General features: G+C 41.5%; 1 protein-coding gene across 10 annotated transcripts in view; it reads right to left on the reverse strand.

The window, feature by feature from the left end:
* LOC119807936 (alpha-fetoprotein-like) overlaps positions 1-12,206 on the reverse strand; it is a 53,641-nt gene extending 41,435 nt beyond the window's left edge. For 6 of the 10 annotated variants that reach the window (XR_005284381.1, XM_038320215.1, XM_038320177.2 and 3 more), the window contains exons 1-6: positions 12,093-12,201; positions 9,531-9,582; positions 9,259-9,400; positions 7,036-7,247; positions 3,626-3,758; positions 602-699 (exon numbers count right to left, since the gene is read on the reverse strand). Coding sequence is in view for 9 of the 10 variants with exons in the window: in XM_038320215.1 (XP_038176143.1) it covers positions 602-699; positions 3,626-3,758; positions 7,036-7,247; positions 9,259-9,400; positions 9,531-9,582; positions 12,093-12,177 (722 nt within the window). In the remaining variant the exon portion in view is untranslated. Of the gene's footprint in view, positions 1-601; positions 700-3,625; positions 3,759-7,035; positions 7,248-9,258 lie in introns of all 10 variants that reach the window. The other 4 variants (XM_038320184.2, XM_038320193.2, XM_038320224.2 and 1 more) reach the window with 4 other exon arrangements.
* Between the last annotated feature and the right edge of the window lie 4,004 nt (positions 12,207-16,210).

Below are 16,210 nucleotides of genomic sequence, written 5' to 3' on the forward strand. Positions count from 1 at the left end.
ACCTTGAACTCCTGATCCTTCTGCATCTACCTCTTAAATGATGGAATTATAGGCAATTTGCCACCGTGCCTAGGCACGTTCCTGCATATGTTTTAAGTTTTACCTATAACTGTAATGATATGTATAGGTGTGTCTGTGTGTGAGAACGTGCATAGATGAGTGCAGTTACCCAAGGAATCCAGGAGGGTCCCCCAGAGCTGAGTTACAGACCTTCGTGAGTCCATCGAGTGTGGCTACTGGGAACCTAACGGGTCCTCTGCAAGAGTGGGATATATTTTATCTCTAAAGCCCTAGATCCCTACATCTTAAAGCCCCAAATCTGTTATACACTGAGGGATCAGAGCAACAGAGATAAACGGATGGAGGAGACAATGGGAGCAGTTGAGGACTATGTGATTTCATACTCAACTCCTGTACCATTGTGTTATTTTTAAACAGAGAAGCAGCTTAGGTATAGAAAAGAATTCCAGGCTGATCTGGAATATGCAAATGACTTTTCAAAGTAGTTTAGGCAAAACAACTGGCCTTGCAGCAACACAGCCCACAAATCCCATAACTGGCCTTGCAGCAACACAGCCCACAAATCCCATAAAAATCTTACACAGCTCTTGCTATTTTGTCATCGAATTTAATCCTGATTTCACATAAATGACGATGTCTTGCAGATATTTCTCTAATATATCTTCTGATAGGTTCTAGCTGCAAACAGAAAATTAACTCATCAAAAAAATGTAATAGTAACAGAAAATGTTAATGGCATCATTAGGAAAGACAGAAAACCAAATCCCATCTACTGCCTCAACATTAGACAGTCTCTGAGTGACTGAAGAGGAGCTAAGCACAAAGGAATAATGGGGCAAGGATTTCGCAAAAAATAAAATAGCAGCTCACTTACCCAGAGATCACATAGCTCAAAACTTCATAAGCAAACTGATGTCCGTGTTTTTTTATGATGGCAAACTTTAAAGCCAAATAAGATGGTTCAAGAGTCGAATAATTGATAAGAAATGACATATTGCTTTGAGAATATTTATATTTATAATGAAAATAGAAGTGTTTAATCAAATATTTAATCAAAACTTTCTTGGAATGAGCACAGTAACATATAAAATAAAAATCTCAATTAAAAAAAGCAGTAGAAGGAAATACATAAAATTAACATTTTTATCTGGTAGCAATGTAAGTAAAATCTTTAAATGTCAGGATAGCTATATATCTCCAATTAGAACATATGGGGGAGGAACTGAAGAGATGGATTAGTGGTTAAGAGCACTTGTTACTCTTGCTGGGGATCTAGGTTCAATTCCCATCTCCCATATGGTATCTCACAACCATCTGTAACTCTGTTCTCAGGTGATCTGAAGCTAGAAGGGGCATGCATGTAATGCCAGACAAACATGCAGCCCAACACCCACACACATAAAATAAATAAAAGCAACAAAAGTATTATATTAACTGTGTGTTGTTTATTTATTATAATAATATTTTCAAGAAATATCAAAAAATGTATATAAACATGATCTTCAAACAAAAAACTGGTATAATTCTGGTATAATCAGAATAAATTTGTTTACTGTTGCTAACTAGTAATTAATAATAGGTTATAGTTAACTGTAAGTTTTCTTTATTATTATCCCCTTTGTTGCATCACATTCATTCAAAATGCAATGCAAAACCGTTTGGCTGTTCTCACGAGGGTCTCTGAGGCTTCAGCATATACTCTGATTACAGACACAATTAATATGCAATATGATTGATTATGTAATTTTCTCTAAGGACAGAACAAGAGCCGCTTAGAACACTGTGACTGTCACAGAGGGAAACCTCTTAGCTAACTTACTGGGTCTGCTTATATGTAACACCATAGGGGCATGTGGCACATTGAGGAAGAAGTTCTAGTGAAGAAACTGAATGTGGAAAAATGTTGTGACTTAAAGGATGGTGTGCAAACAATTCGCATCACCCAGCTTGGTGGGAAATGCTGGACGGTGAGGCAGACATCAGAGCATAACCATTGGCTTTCAGGCTTCCATTAAAACGAAACCAAGAGGAAGGAGAAATGATTGCCTTCTGGGGATAACTGAGAGTTGGCTTCTGAACGAACCAGAATCCCCCAGAATAAGAATGGGGAAGTCAGGAATATAAACAAATAGCTTTAAAGAAGATGGTTGCCACCGTGAGTTCTTAGGCTATGGCAGAGTCTGTCCAGATATGCTTATCTATATTTTAATATACAAGGAGGAGATAGGTAGAAGAAAGAGATGAGGTTCTGTGAATTTTAGAGGAAATTAGACGATTTCTTACTGAGAACAATGAAGACATCAAGACAAAAACAGTCTAAGTTAGCCTTTAGTTATTCATCATAATGATTTTTAACTACTGTTAGTTTTCAGCAGGACACATAGAAAATCTGCCCAATGGCCTCTATATTGTGAGTCTGCTAATATTCAAAATTTTCTAATGTTTAGAACTGATGTGGGAAGTCCTTCTGTATATGTGTTGCTTTTATTGGTTAATGAATAAAGAAGTTGCTTTGGCCTGTGATAGGGCAGAGCAGAGCTAGGCGGGAAACCTAAACTGAATGCTGGGAGAAAGAAGGCGGAGTCAGTGAGACACCATGGAGCTGCTGGAGGAGGCAGACGTGCCCTGGAACTTTACCTGTAAACCACAAGCCTTGTGGTAAAATATAAAATAATAGAAATGGGTTTATTTAAGATATAAGAACTAGCTAGCAATATGCTTAAGTGATTGGCCAAGCAATGTTTTAATTAATACAGGTTTATATAATAATTTCGGGTCTGAGCAGCTGGGAACAAACGAGCAGCTTCCGTCTACACAGAACCTTTATGGAGCACCCCAAAAACTTTTATCCTAGAACTAATCACTGTTGTACATTGACCTGATGATGGTCAAAAGGCTAAAGCGTCTCCTGTCCCGTGTTTTTCCGAAAAGAGACTGATCATCATTATCCCATAAAGAAGTAAAATCTACGTGCAGTCCCTTTCCAGCTGACAAGGTCATACGGTGCTCCAAACAGGAGAACAGGGCAGGAATGATTTGCGAGGCTAGATTACAAATGGCTATACAGGCTCCTCTTGGTCTACTTGAAGAATCCTCTCTGAGCCTTTGGCTACAGATAAGCAACCCAACTGGCCATGGAATCTGTGAAACAGCCCAGACTAGCCCAGGCAAGAACACTACATGCACACGCTTGATATCATACATGAAGAGAAGATCTTGCACCAATGGCCAGAGGCTCCAGCTCCTCCTGAATCCTAGATCCAGATGTTTTCTGACTGTAATTATACGAAAGTTTTTTATCTAGAAACCCCCAGGTGATCTACTTCCTGGATTCCTGATTCACAGACATTAAAGGTAGTAAAATAATAATCATTGTTTTACATCTCCAAATCTGGGTTGTTATGTTTACATATTTATTTTCAAGTCTGTCATGCTTCTCCCATTTCAAGACTGCATACCTTTGAAAAAAGCCAAATTCTATTTACTAGGCCTGGAGAAAAGTCTGCATCTCTAACACACTCTGAGGTGATGTTATGCTGCTCGTCCACAACCCACAGTTTCCAGAGCGAAGCCCTAAATGACAACTGAGCTATGTATACATTACCTTTGTCTGCAGGCACTCAGTTTTATTTTCTTCTTGACAACATGACCAAACAGCTGTTTCATAGCAAGCAGACATGGTCAAGATAGTGGGTCCGTATAAGAATGGATACCTTCGAGAAATTTCATAGCTGGACCTGAAATTTACAATTGCAAAGTTGTGTGGTTTGAAATTCAGGCACATATACCAATATCATTTCTCATAAATCGTATTTATTCATACTTTGTCTATCTGGAACTTCTGGAAATTCTGGCGATTGAGATTTAGTAGCGCTTTGCCTAAAATCATCAAAGATTCACTGTGAACAGACCAGCAGGATCATTCCTTGGGTGCCCATGAAGTAACTGTGCTATAATGCAGGCTCAGGAATTGACTTGATAATTACTGATGATGGTCAGCAACCTCTCATGGTCACCCAGAAGTTCTTCCTAGACTAACAAAGTCAGTATCATTGTGCCTTGAGACTTGTCATGTAGTTCTTTCACTTGTTACTAAATTCCCTGGAATTACGTTTCCTCACATAAGACCGCGGAACTTGTTCAAGAACAGACTCACACACACAGGAATATGCACTCAGCCAAGTCAACACTATAGACCAAACCTGTGTGTTCCCACAGACCCATTTCCTTTTCCTGTGTACTCAGGAAGACCACTTTCCCAGCCTCTGTAGTGAAGTTGAGAATTGTGGTCAATAAAATATTAATAGGCACGCTGTGCCTGACTTCTAAGCTTGGCCATTGATTTCTTTGCTACACTCTCAGTCCTCTTTCCTTTATAAACATGTGTTCCCAATGGTGCAGCCCAACACAGAGGCATATGAGATTCAGTTACTCATTAGACAGGAATTTGAGCTGAGCTGGGCAAAACTGAGCTGCCTGATGTCCAAGTAGCCAAGTAAGTTGGGAAGCCAAGATAAAAGTCACAGTTACAGCAGAGGTAACTGTTTACTAGGGTGCTAAAGGGGAAAGAGAGCCAAAGGAAGACTTCCCAGTCTTCGGTTCCATTGTTTCGCCCAATGAGCAGGCCAGTTGAAGGTCATAGAAATCAACCTAGGGTTCAACAAGATGGCTTAGTGGGCAAAGGTGCTCCTTGGTGAGCAGAGTTTGATACCTGAAACACAATCGAAGGGAGGAGGAGAGAAATGGCCCCAATAAGTTATGCTTTGATCCCCCGTACACATGCATGCACATGCCTGTGCACGGTATCTTTCTATTCAATAAGGAATGGCCACAGTTATTGAATCTGCTCATTCCTAGAGGCCCCTTGGGAAAAACTCCGACAGTTTCATGGACCCAGGAGGAAGGGTGGAAAATAGCACAGGAAACCGAAGCGGGAAGTGCCCTGCTGAAAGTCCTGGGAAGCAGGTCTCTGAGAGAAGGCACTGCAGCAAGGAGCTCAGCTCTGTTTGGGAGCACGGGGCCCAGGGGACACAAGTCCACAGCAGTGCCCTTCAGTATACCGGCTGTGCTTCTATTTGCTCTGGGATGTTTTGGGATTCCCTGAAGTTTGTTGTAGATAGCAATACTTTAATACATGAATAGCCGTACTCATATTTCATCCTTAATGCCATGCATTTTGGAACTTGCTGGACATGTGATCCTTTAGTCCTTTCTAACTAAGAGTATGAAAGCGCATACTTCCTTTACAAAGCTTCAGAACTCTCTGAGGGCAGTTCTGCCCCTGTAAGGGTAAATTAAAAAGGGTTGAGTTCCTCATCTCTGTATTGTCTAGTCTCCTCTAGACTGATGTGAGTAAAATCTATTACCAAATCACCACCAAGTTCCTAGACTCTGAGTCCATCAGTCAGATGTAGGATTATCCCTCATGTTAGTGCCTGACTCAAGCCACATAGACACAGCTACACTCCATGAGAGCCACCGAATTTTGTTCCCCTCATTTTTTCCTTACCCTAACCCCTGACTTCTTGTTAGCACCTGTCTCTCATAAGATGCAACTCCATGCTGATTAGGATTCTAGACTGTGAACTTGGTAATGCTACAGTGCTAGCTGTATTACTTGCCCCAGGATTACACAGTCAATGTTTTAGTTGAAGACTCACCTCTGTTTAATCTACACCTATTGCTCGTTTCTTGGCTCAAATGACAGAACCTGCCTCCCACTTCTCAGATGCTCTGTCTGGTATCTACTGATGCTTCTCCCCAGGACAGTGCCCTCTTCCTAGCCTCTGTCTCCAGGGCTCTCTACTTTTTGATGCCTAGTCATCTGGACCTTTTGTTGTATATGGAGAGATAGATAGATAGATAGATAGATAGATAGATAGATAGATAGATAGATAGATAGAAGGATAGATGATGTTTTCTGAATTCCCTCATATGCCAAGCACTGAAGCCATCTTGATTCTTATGGTTCCAAAGAAGACGAATTCACATAGTGGCACTTGCAAGAATCCAACAGCCAAGGTTATGTCAGCAGGTAAAGAAGAAGCATAAGCAGACCTCCACAGGATAGGGTGGCCCAAGCTGCACACCTCCACAGGACAGGGTGGCCCAGGCTACGCCACACACCTCCACAGGACAGGGAGGCCTAAGTATCACACCTCCACAGGACTGGGTAGCCCAAGCAGCACACCTCCACAGGACAGGGTGGTCCAAACAGCCACACCTCCACAGGACAGGGTGGTCCAAACAGCCACACCTCCACAGGACAGGGTGGCCCAGGTCGAGCACAGGCAAAAGACACCCCCGGAATCTGGACTTACATATTAGTTCACCCCTGGCCATTCCTGGGGAGGTCTGGGATGGTCTCCTTTCTGGAACAGGTCTGCTTAGAGGCCGTTCTTACCTCCAGTGTTATCTGCAATAGCCTGCTGCTTTACATAAAACACATGTATGCAGTGCAACTATAGTGCACGCTGCTGAAACATTCACCAGGGGAAGGGACAGGGCTGCCTGCCTTCCTTGTTTCGTGTTCCTTACAGGGTGCAGGTGGGCCTCATGGGAGCCAGCTGGAGCTATCAACCGTGGCACTGCCACCTTCCCAGAGCCTTGTCCTTCCTCTTGTCTAGTCAGGCTGGCTGCTTGGTAGGCAGACACATGCCCTCTTTGTGACCTTCCTCAGTGTTACAAGCTGTTTTAGCGCCCACATTTGTTTAGCACAGGCGTTTGTTTCCCACCCAACTCCTGGTCTTCCTAATCAGGGAAGTGAGCACTTTACAAGGCTGAGTCATTTCTAATCTTCCACAGCAGACGTTCCCAGGCCCTATTGATCCAATAGGATGCTAATTGACCACATTCTCCTTAGAAGAAAAAAGATGTATCATAACTCATTTACATTTCAATTCCTTACTAAAAAAAAAACATCAGTTTTCAGAGAATTTTATGTGCCAAAAGAGTTTGTCTTAAAATTTGGAAAATATTCTTCTGATGAGGCCATGACAAAGAGTAGTGGTCTACCTTGTCTTCAGCGACACGTGATTCCCCTCATTTGTCTCACAGGTCAGCTCAGGCCTTGGAATCAGGGGTACATGGATGCTGTCTGCGTCATCTCTCTTAGAGGACAGGAAGCACTGGAGTCTTGCTGTGATTTCCATCTTACAGCAGACACTGAACACGTGATTGCCCACCAGCTCTTGGTCGTTGCAAATATGGGTGAGGAAGGTATCCATCTGTAGGAGGAAAGGGGGACGTGCGGGAGAAGCATAGGAGACCGGCATTCCCCACCATGGGAAAGTTAAACTGGATGCATGATGCCGAGCTTTGAATCCAATAATCTCGGGACACAGAGATTTAATTTTAGTTATTTCATTCTGTGTGTGCATATGTATTCTTATACATGTAAGTGTATGCGCATGTGTGCACACGTATGTGGAGAGGCAGAGACCAATGCTAGGTCTTTCTCACTCTCCATCTTAAGACAAGGTCTTTCAATAAACCTACAGCTGTACTGACCGAGGAGCCAGCTCTGGAAATTTGCTTGTCTCAGGATCCCACTGTTGGGACTGTTGTGCCCGGCTTGACACAGATACTGGGACACACACCCAGGGCTTCACATGTGTACAAGAAGCATTTCATCAACTGAGCTACCATGCCAGCCCCCCAAGCATACTTGTTAAGGAAAAATCTTCTAGGTATTAATTTTCTCACATTCATTTATCTGTTATGCATGGTAAGGGGTGTGTGCCTTGGAGCAGGTAGAGAGGTCAGAGGACCACATAAGGGAGGTATGATTTTCTCCTTCCACCATCTGGGTTCCCAGTATCAAACTCAGGCTGTCTGGATTAGCAGCAAGTGCCTTTACTGAATCACATGTTGAACCCCTTTTAGATTTTTAAATCTAAATCCACATATGCTAGTTGTTGACCAGACAGAATTTACCATTTCTTCCTTTCCTAAACAGTTGCTTCATTCTCAAGCAATTGACAGGCTTTTGAGAAATAATTAGATATAATTCAGAATTTCTAAGGCAAGATATTCTTACGGAGAACTCTCTACCAAAAAATAATGCTACTAATTTGCTTTTTTCCTACTCATTTTTAGTTTTGTTTCCATGGAAACATATTTTAAGAATTGAACTTTGAGTCAATTCATGTTTGTTGTCACCTTCCCAATGGGAAATGTAATCATTTTTGATGTTTTCAAATGTTTTTATGTGGCAGGAAATGTTTGGCGTTTGGTAAACCTCATCTGGCATGCATGTTCCATATTTGAGGAATAAATACAGAAAAAGTCATCTTTTGAGGCAGAAATAAAAAAGGGATTGCTCTAAAATGAGTGTAGCCACTGGCAGAATCTTCATTTAAAACATGGACTAGTGTAGATTGATGTCATCCCTTGCATTCAGAGTCTGAAACATTAAACACAGGCATTAGTCCCGAGAGATGAAGCAGGAAACTCTACAAATCAAGAAAAACAAGGTACTCCTCACTTATATGTCCATTATTTAGCATGAAAATAACTGATCCTAAAACTCAGGGAGAGGATATGGAATGACTCAATGGCTGAAGACACTTGCGGCCAACTCTGATGACCTGAGTTCAATCCCTGGGACCCACAGAGTCAAAGGAGAGAAATGACTCCTGAAAGTTGTCCTTTGACCTCTGTGTGTCACACACATATACACACACAGTATAAACATTATATATATGCATACTTGTGTATTATATACGTATATAATTTTAAAACTAAAAATTTTCTCTAGGAAATTCCTATTTTATTGGAATTGCAGGTCACAAGATAGTTTTATAAGGAAATGATGACGTCCATTTTTTTCTAACTGAGAAAGGGATCTCTAAAAGTATTTGTCTCTTTTTCATATTCTTAAAGAAATTCTTTTTAATGAATTTTAATTTTAGTGCAGTTTCCCAAAGTTCTTTATATGAAATGTCAGACGCCAGCCTCCTGGTGACCCGGGGAAGAGCCGTCCATGTAAGTAAGCTTACTGATCGTCAAGGCTGTGACTCATTCCCTCGAGTGCTTGGCCCTCAGAACCTGGGTTCCCAGAGAGAAATGATTAAATGTAGCTTTAGAAGTCTACAAAGATTATATCTGGTTGTGATTCATACACATACTCTTGCTTTGCAATGTCCTGTCTAATTATTCAAGCAGTCCGGTTTATAGCAACATCTTTTGTTTACCATCTAGCAAAGGCAGGAGAAGAAAGCAACGTGATCCACCTACCAACTGGCGAGCGCACTCTGCAGGTGACTCGTGCCATCTGAGACGCTCACACTTTTCAGCACGATCCAGCAACTCCTCAGCTATGGTGTGGACCTTGTCATAGGCTGCATCCTGAAGAAACTGAGCAACCATAATGATGGCGCTGAAACATAAGATCTGTGTGCTGAATATGCAACGACTTTGCCTCTTCTTTCTCTGTTGTATCGCACTATTCGCCACAAAATGATTTTGATTCAAATTTCAAACAAAAGGATATTGATAATCAAACTCACGTGTCTCTTAGGGTTTCCTCCAGGTGATCCTGGCGGTTAATATGCTGTCTGGCTGGAGAAAAGGTCTTGTTTGCTGCTGTGGTTTGGATGCGTTTATGCCCCTGACTTTCATGTGTTGAAATCTGAACCTGAGGTAAGGACTTGTAAGAGTCGTAAGGGTGGAGCCCTCATCCATGGAATTAGTGTCCTTAAAAAAGAGGCCCACGGGAGTCATTCATCCTTCTTACCATATGCAAGTATAGCAAGAAGACATCATGGGCCAGAAAGCAGGTATGTACAAAGAACTAAATATGAGAGCCTTCACCAGACACTGGTATTAGCAATTGGTCTTAGACTCTCGAGCCTCAGGGACTGTGTGAACTAAACGTCTATATTTATAATTCTCCCACCTTGTGACATTTTTGGTAAAGTGGCTCAGGTAGACTAAGACAACTGTGTAACAGAAAATTTTCCAGATTGAAAACCCCCTTTAAGTTCAACAATATCATTATTTACTCACAAATTTCTAGATTTATTTTCATTGGTTGTAATCATAAGAACAATTTAACAGTATGCATTTTCCTTTGAATTTAAACTGTTTACTGTGAGTGATTTTTTTTAAATATTCAAATACAGCTGAACTCTGTTGCTGGTTACAAGTAAATCGCATGTAGTTGAATTTAAAGTTCTGAATTAGGGCCTGGGGAAATGACTCAGTTGTAAAGTTCTTGCTGTCTCAGCATAAAAAAAACCCAAATCCACTTTTAAGAAAGAGGTAGGCATGGTGGTGCAAGCTGATAATCCCGCTGCTGACGGGGTGGGTGCAAGTGGGTCCCTGGGGCTCACACGCAGCTGGTTTACCTTATTTGGCAAGCTCCAAGCCAATCAAAAGCCAAATAAAACAAAACGACACCAAAAGACATTTTAACATGAGAGATGGTGGTGGTGGGGGCAGAGGAAGCTCATGTTGTCACAACCCTAGATAAAGAAATTCTGGGAGCAGAAGAGATAGTCTTCCCCAGGAAAGAGCACACTAATTGGATATCCAATACCATGTGGTCAGCTCTAAAGACATAGACGTAAGGTAACATTATACTGACTGAGCAGTATATTTACACACACACACACACACACACACACACACACATACACACACACACACACACGTAATTAAAGAAAAAGAAGCCATGAATTTGAGGTAGAGTGAGTGGAATCACATGAAAGGGTTTGAAGAGAAGAAATGGAAGGAGGAAATGAAGTGGTTGAATCATAGTCTCAAAAAAATTAAAAAAACGATTGAAACTCAAGATGGGTGGCATCTGAAGAACACACAAGATTGTACTCTGTTCTACATATGCACACAAACGTGTAATGTCCTGGATTCTTTAAACTTAATGACTTGGTTAAACTCTTCTATTTTTTCATTAAAAGCTATTCAAAAGTAAATGTCAGCACTTGGGAATAAAATCCCAAACATTAACAATCTGTGGGTCTTGATGTAGCAAAGGAAGCATCTCCCACACTTTGGATTGCTCATCACCTCCGTCCTCAGCACCCACTCATCACATGTACATGCGCATCTCAATGGAGCTGTGTCTTCCTTCTTACACTAACCGTTTCTAAGGAACTAAGCAACTTTTGCTTAAGTAAAGAATCATTAGCAATGACTATTGCTGCACACAATAAAGGCTTTAGAGAAAGCTCTTCACATTTCTACTTCTATTCATTGAAGTAGAAAGGAAATAACTTCTTTGCATTTATGTATGAAATATGTTTTAGTGCTTTGGGAAGGTGGCTCAGCCAGGAGAGTGCTTGTTGTCCAGCAATAATGAAATATCATTACAGATGTGAATTCAGATCCCAAGAACCTACTTGAAAAGCCCGGGACGGTGGCATGCACCTGCTATCCCATTGCTGGGGGTGGTAGGGCAGGAGGATCCCTGGAGCTCACTAGTCAGATGGTCTAGCCAATCAGTGAGCTGCAGGTTCACTGAGAGATCCTGTTTAACAACCATAAGGTTGGGGGGGGCAACTGAGGAGGATGCCTGATGTCAGCCTCCAGCCGCTACACACACTTGCACGTGTGTCCATAAAAACATATGTACAGGAACACACCACACTCCACACATGCACACGTGTGTTCATGCACACATGCACGCACGCACACACACACACATACATGCAAAAGAGAAAAGAAAACGTGTAAAGTAAAATGCGTAAAGATCATACTGTCTGGGGATGATAGGTACAAATACTGTAGCTTCTATTATTGTTTCTGCAGTCATTCACAGTCTCACTCGAGTTAAATTCGCTTAGCCAGTTTCAAACATCGGCTCGAGTGTAGCGCTCTCTTGTCTAGGCTGGAAACAAGGAAGGAAGGAAGGCTGAAGTGAGGTGGTCTCAGGTGAGTGGCATCACTGAATCAGCCTCCTTCCTGTAGTTGTTCTGCACGCTCGTGTCTAGCAAGTTCCAGTGACTCTTTAGACGGGGATGACGGCTGAGAAAGATAAGCTTTTCTACACACACGGTCACTTAACACACCCTTACACTCAGGCCACATGGGCAGGAGACGGGGTTTCCTACCTGCATGCAGTAAACTCGTTTGAAGAGGCCCACATTTAATAGAGCTGAAGAAAGCAATAAGAAATAGAGTTTTAATAACCTCCATTGTTTCAGATGAAGTTCTACCATTTGAGAGAAATGAAGACTTTATATTCTTTTCAAGTCTTTATAATTAACCATTAACTTGTCGAGGGAAATTTTTTTTTTTTTGCCTTAGTGCTCCCATGGATTCTCATAAAGTTGAAGAACTCTGCAATGAAGAAATGTTGGCGTTCGTTAATGAGTACAGGATTTTAAAACAAATAATGTCGACCTACAATTTGTTCAAGATTACAACACTCAGGCCTTGTGATAAAAATTGATCGGCTCGTTTGGTAAATGCCAGTCAACAGGATCTCCTTCCGCTGAAATTCTTGTTTACATGGGCAGAGTTCTAAAGAGACAAAGAGAAAGCAAACACGAACTACCCTTGGTCAGACAAGTGGTCAGAATTCAGGTGTCGATGCTGGGCGCACTTACAGGACCCTGGAGAGAGGAGCACTGCCAGCAAGCACAAAGTCATGACACCTTATCAGCGAGTGCTGATTGTCAGCCTGGACTACCACATGGCTTTCTCTCATGCAATCATACTATCATTGTCTGGAAGGGAAATTAAGACTGATTCCTATCATGTGCTGGTAGACACACAGACTACACTTCAGATCCATCTACCTTGAGAGCCCACACAGCCAAGGGTTGTGCTGTCTGATCTTCTTCCATTGCTGCCTGTTTTGCTGTTCATCTAGTTCTTAGGTCCAGGGCAAAGAAACCGGGGGGCTTGACCAGTAGAGAGAAAGTGTGGGATCATGTGGACCTCAAAATGTCGGAGAGAGGAGATTGCCGCTTGCTACTTCAGCCTTTCCTTCCCTCGGTTTCCTCATTTACAAAATGTGACCCACCTGCAGGTGAAAATTCAGTTTTCTCCAAGGCAGCCCCACAGGGAAACAAACTACTCTTACCGATAGGCTGCATGCCCAGCAGTAGACACCAACAGAAACGAATTCAGTGGCACCTTTGGGGGAGGGTGGCCCTTGTCTCATAATGTTGTATTAAAACTTTTTAAAGTTTTTATCTTATTTTTATTTTTTTAATTTTATTTGTATATATTGTCTCTCTTTATACCCTACATGTCCTTTGAATATATCATGGGTTCTAGTTTAGTGTTGCTATGGAATTCCTAGGTATGTGAAGTAGTGGGTCTGTGTTTCTTGTGCATTTTCTTGAGTTCTTTTCCTTCCGTTTCTTTGTTTGTTTTGTCCTATTCTTTTATGTTAGTTTTTGATTTATCATATTAAACTTAATTATTATCCTTTTGAAGCCTTTTTTTCTAACGAGAGACAGAAAGGAAGTGGGCCAGGACGGAAGGAGAGGTTGGGAGAGACTGAGAGGAGTGGAGTACAGGAAACCATAACCAGGATATATTCTGAGAAAGACAAAAAAAAATCTATGTTAAATAAAAGGAAAAGAAAAACGGAATTCCAAAGGCGTACATATAGTCCATCAATTGATTCTGCTACCCACATGTTCCCTTTTCTGCCTTTCTGAAGAGGAACCTGTCCGTGTGTGTGTGTGTGTGTGTGTGTGTGTGTGTGTGTGTGTGTGTGTGTCAAAGGAGACAGAGATATTTTCCTGAAAAACAAAACCAAATTGGTTATCACTTAGACTTGGGTTGTACCAGGTTAAGACTATGAAAGATCCTGTGGAAGAGAAAGCCTTGGTTAAACAACAGAAAGTTACTGTTGATCAGTCACCATTCTTATGGGGGCCTTCTGAATATTCTTAATGTTCATTCTCTCTGTTTTATATATTTGATTGGTTGGTTGGTTGGCTTAGGGTTTGGTTTTCGAAACAGGTTTTTACTATGTATCCCAGGCTGTCTCCAGAAACGTGGTCTTCCACCCCAGCCTCCCAATTTCTGGGATTATAGATCTTTTGCACCACTCCAAGCTAGCTAGCTCCTCTGCCGTATGTCCTCAGCAGTGTTAAGATCTTGTTCTAAACCTCCTGGGTCTATCAGAAAGAGAACTGTTAGACCAGTGCTAATTCCTTGAATGAAAATACCAGACTGCCATCGCATGCAGACATCACTAACTAATACTGTGGCCTACGCCAGCCCAGTCTTAGAATTCCTCGTAGTGCAGCCACATCAATAGATTGTAATTAACACTGGGAGGGGGGACAGAGATGTACAAAATTAATTCTGCCTTTTTAAAAAAAAATCCAGATTTAAGGATAGAGTACTCCTCTCAGAAGTATTTGAATATTGCTAAGAGTTTCTTGAAGACACAGAAAGATGCTGTCATCTTCCATCAACAACAATGGTAGATGGAATTCAGACCACAGGAAGCACAAGTGGTGAGGATTTGTTTAAACAGTGGTCAAAGGATGGGAATTATGATGTAACTCGTTCTGTGCCATTTTCCAGAAAACAGTCAGTTTAAAAAAAAAAAAAAACTTTTCATGCTGGCCTTTAAGACTGAGAAAAGGAAGGTATCCAAATACAAAATCAAATTGTAATTTGGGATTGTGTTTGCTTGCTTGCTGGAGACAGGGTTGTGTTATCTAACTGCCTGTCTCGAGATTCAGTCTTCTTGCCTCAGACTCCTAAGGGAGAGCTGGGATTGCAGACATCTCTGCCATGTTCACCAGTGAAGACCTTTTAATATAAACACTATCTTCACAGCGAACTGAATAACCTAACCTTGCCCATGTGGAGTTCAAAAGGACCAAGACCAGGACTGGATTTCAAAACAACCCCAGTGCCTAGTGAGCACGGCTGTACCATGAGGCTTATTGTGCTTCCAAGCACCTCTAGAATGTTGTAGACCTCTTCCTGCGTCAAGTCCAAGTGTATTCGACTGGTCACGCAAGTCCCGTGTGAGCATACATAGCAAGTTTGAGGTTCCCTCGACTCTAAATCCTCTCTTCTCCTAGCAAACGGAAACTAGACCTTGAGAGTAGACCTTTCTTCCTCCTCTGCTGTCATCTCACAGCTCCCCTGACTTTTTGGGGGGTTCTCTGGCATGGCAGCACTTTCCATTGGTGGTACAACATCCTCTGTGACAAAAGTCTACGTGGTGGCAGCACCTGCCAGAACTCAAGTTTTACATCTGTGGCCCAGAGCAGAGTCTTGATCCCAATATTAGGCATAGGGTTGAACTAGCCAATCATGTCTTCTTCACTCCTGTTTATAATCTGCTACTTATTGTTTAAATAAATGTCCTTATTATGCTTATTGGTAAATAACCAAAGAGCAAAAAGCTTTATGAATTTATTCATAAATTCAGTGTTATCATCTGGTAGCCAATGTACCTGGTAATGAAGTTAGTATAGTGAATGAAGTAAATATAATAATGAAGTGCATTTATTCCTAATATGGTAGCATATCTTACAAACACATACATACACACACATTACACAACAAAACCCCCCACAAAATCATAGAGTCTAAGGCACTACATCAAGTCCGTAGCAGTAAAATCTGAAGCACCTTCCACTACCACACACACACACACACATATCTTCAACCATCACAGTGCTCTAGCAAATGTATATATGTGAATATGTATTTCTGATCTTGATGAAGGTATTGTGTTTGTCTAGCTCATTTAAAAATGCAATGTATAATTAAGAAATATAGGTTAATAGATAATCATCTATAATAGTCAAGCTTGTAGTCATGTTAGATTTTCTAGATGTACAGAGATGTATTTCAGATGGATAGGCATTCTTTAAACCTTTCAAAGACTTTCAGCATATGGCCATTTAAAATGTTTAAGAACTTAGGACTTTTTGTGACAATGAGACACATCTGCTCCTGGCAGCACCAATTACTTCAAGAGGAAGATGAGCATCGAAGAGCCTCCTTATGGAGTTTGTTAGCCATTTGGGCAAAAAACTGCTCTTGACTGGACAGCTTGATGTACTGGACGTGCAGAACCTGCAGAGAAATGACTGTTGAACTTGCCTAAATGTGAGATGATTCTTCAAGGTTCCTGCTTCATAAAAGAGTCTGCCAGACTTTCTGCAGAACTCAGAAGAAAGTGAATGACAAACTGCCAATATAGGTGGAACTGTCTTTGAAATTCCCTGCTTAGTGG

Source organism: Arvicola amphibius, chromosome 1 (assembly GCF_903992535.2).
Source record: "Arvicola amphibius chromosome 1, mArvAmp1.2, whole genome shotgun sequence".
Taxonomy (NCBI): domain Eukaryota; kingdom Metazoa; phylum Chordata; class Mammalia; order Rodentia; family Cricetidae; genus Arvicola; species Arvicola amphibius.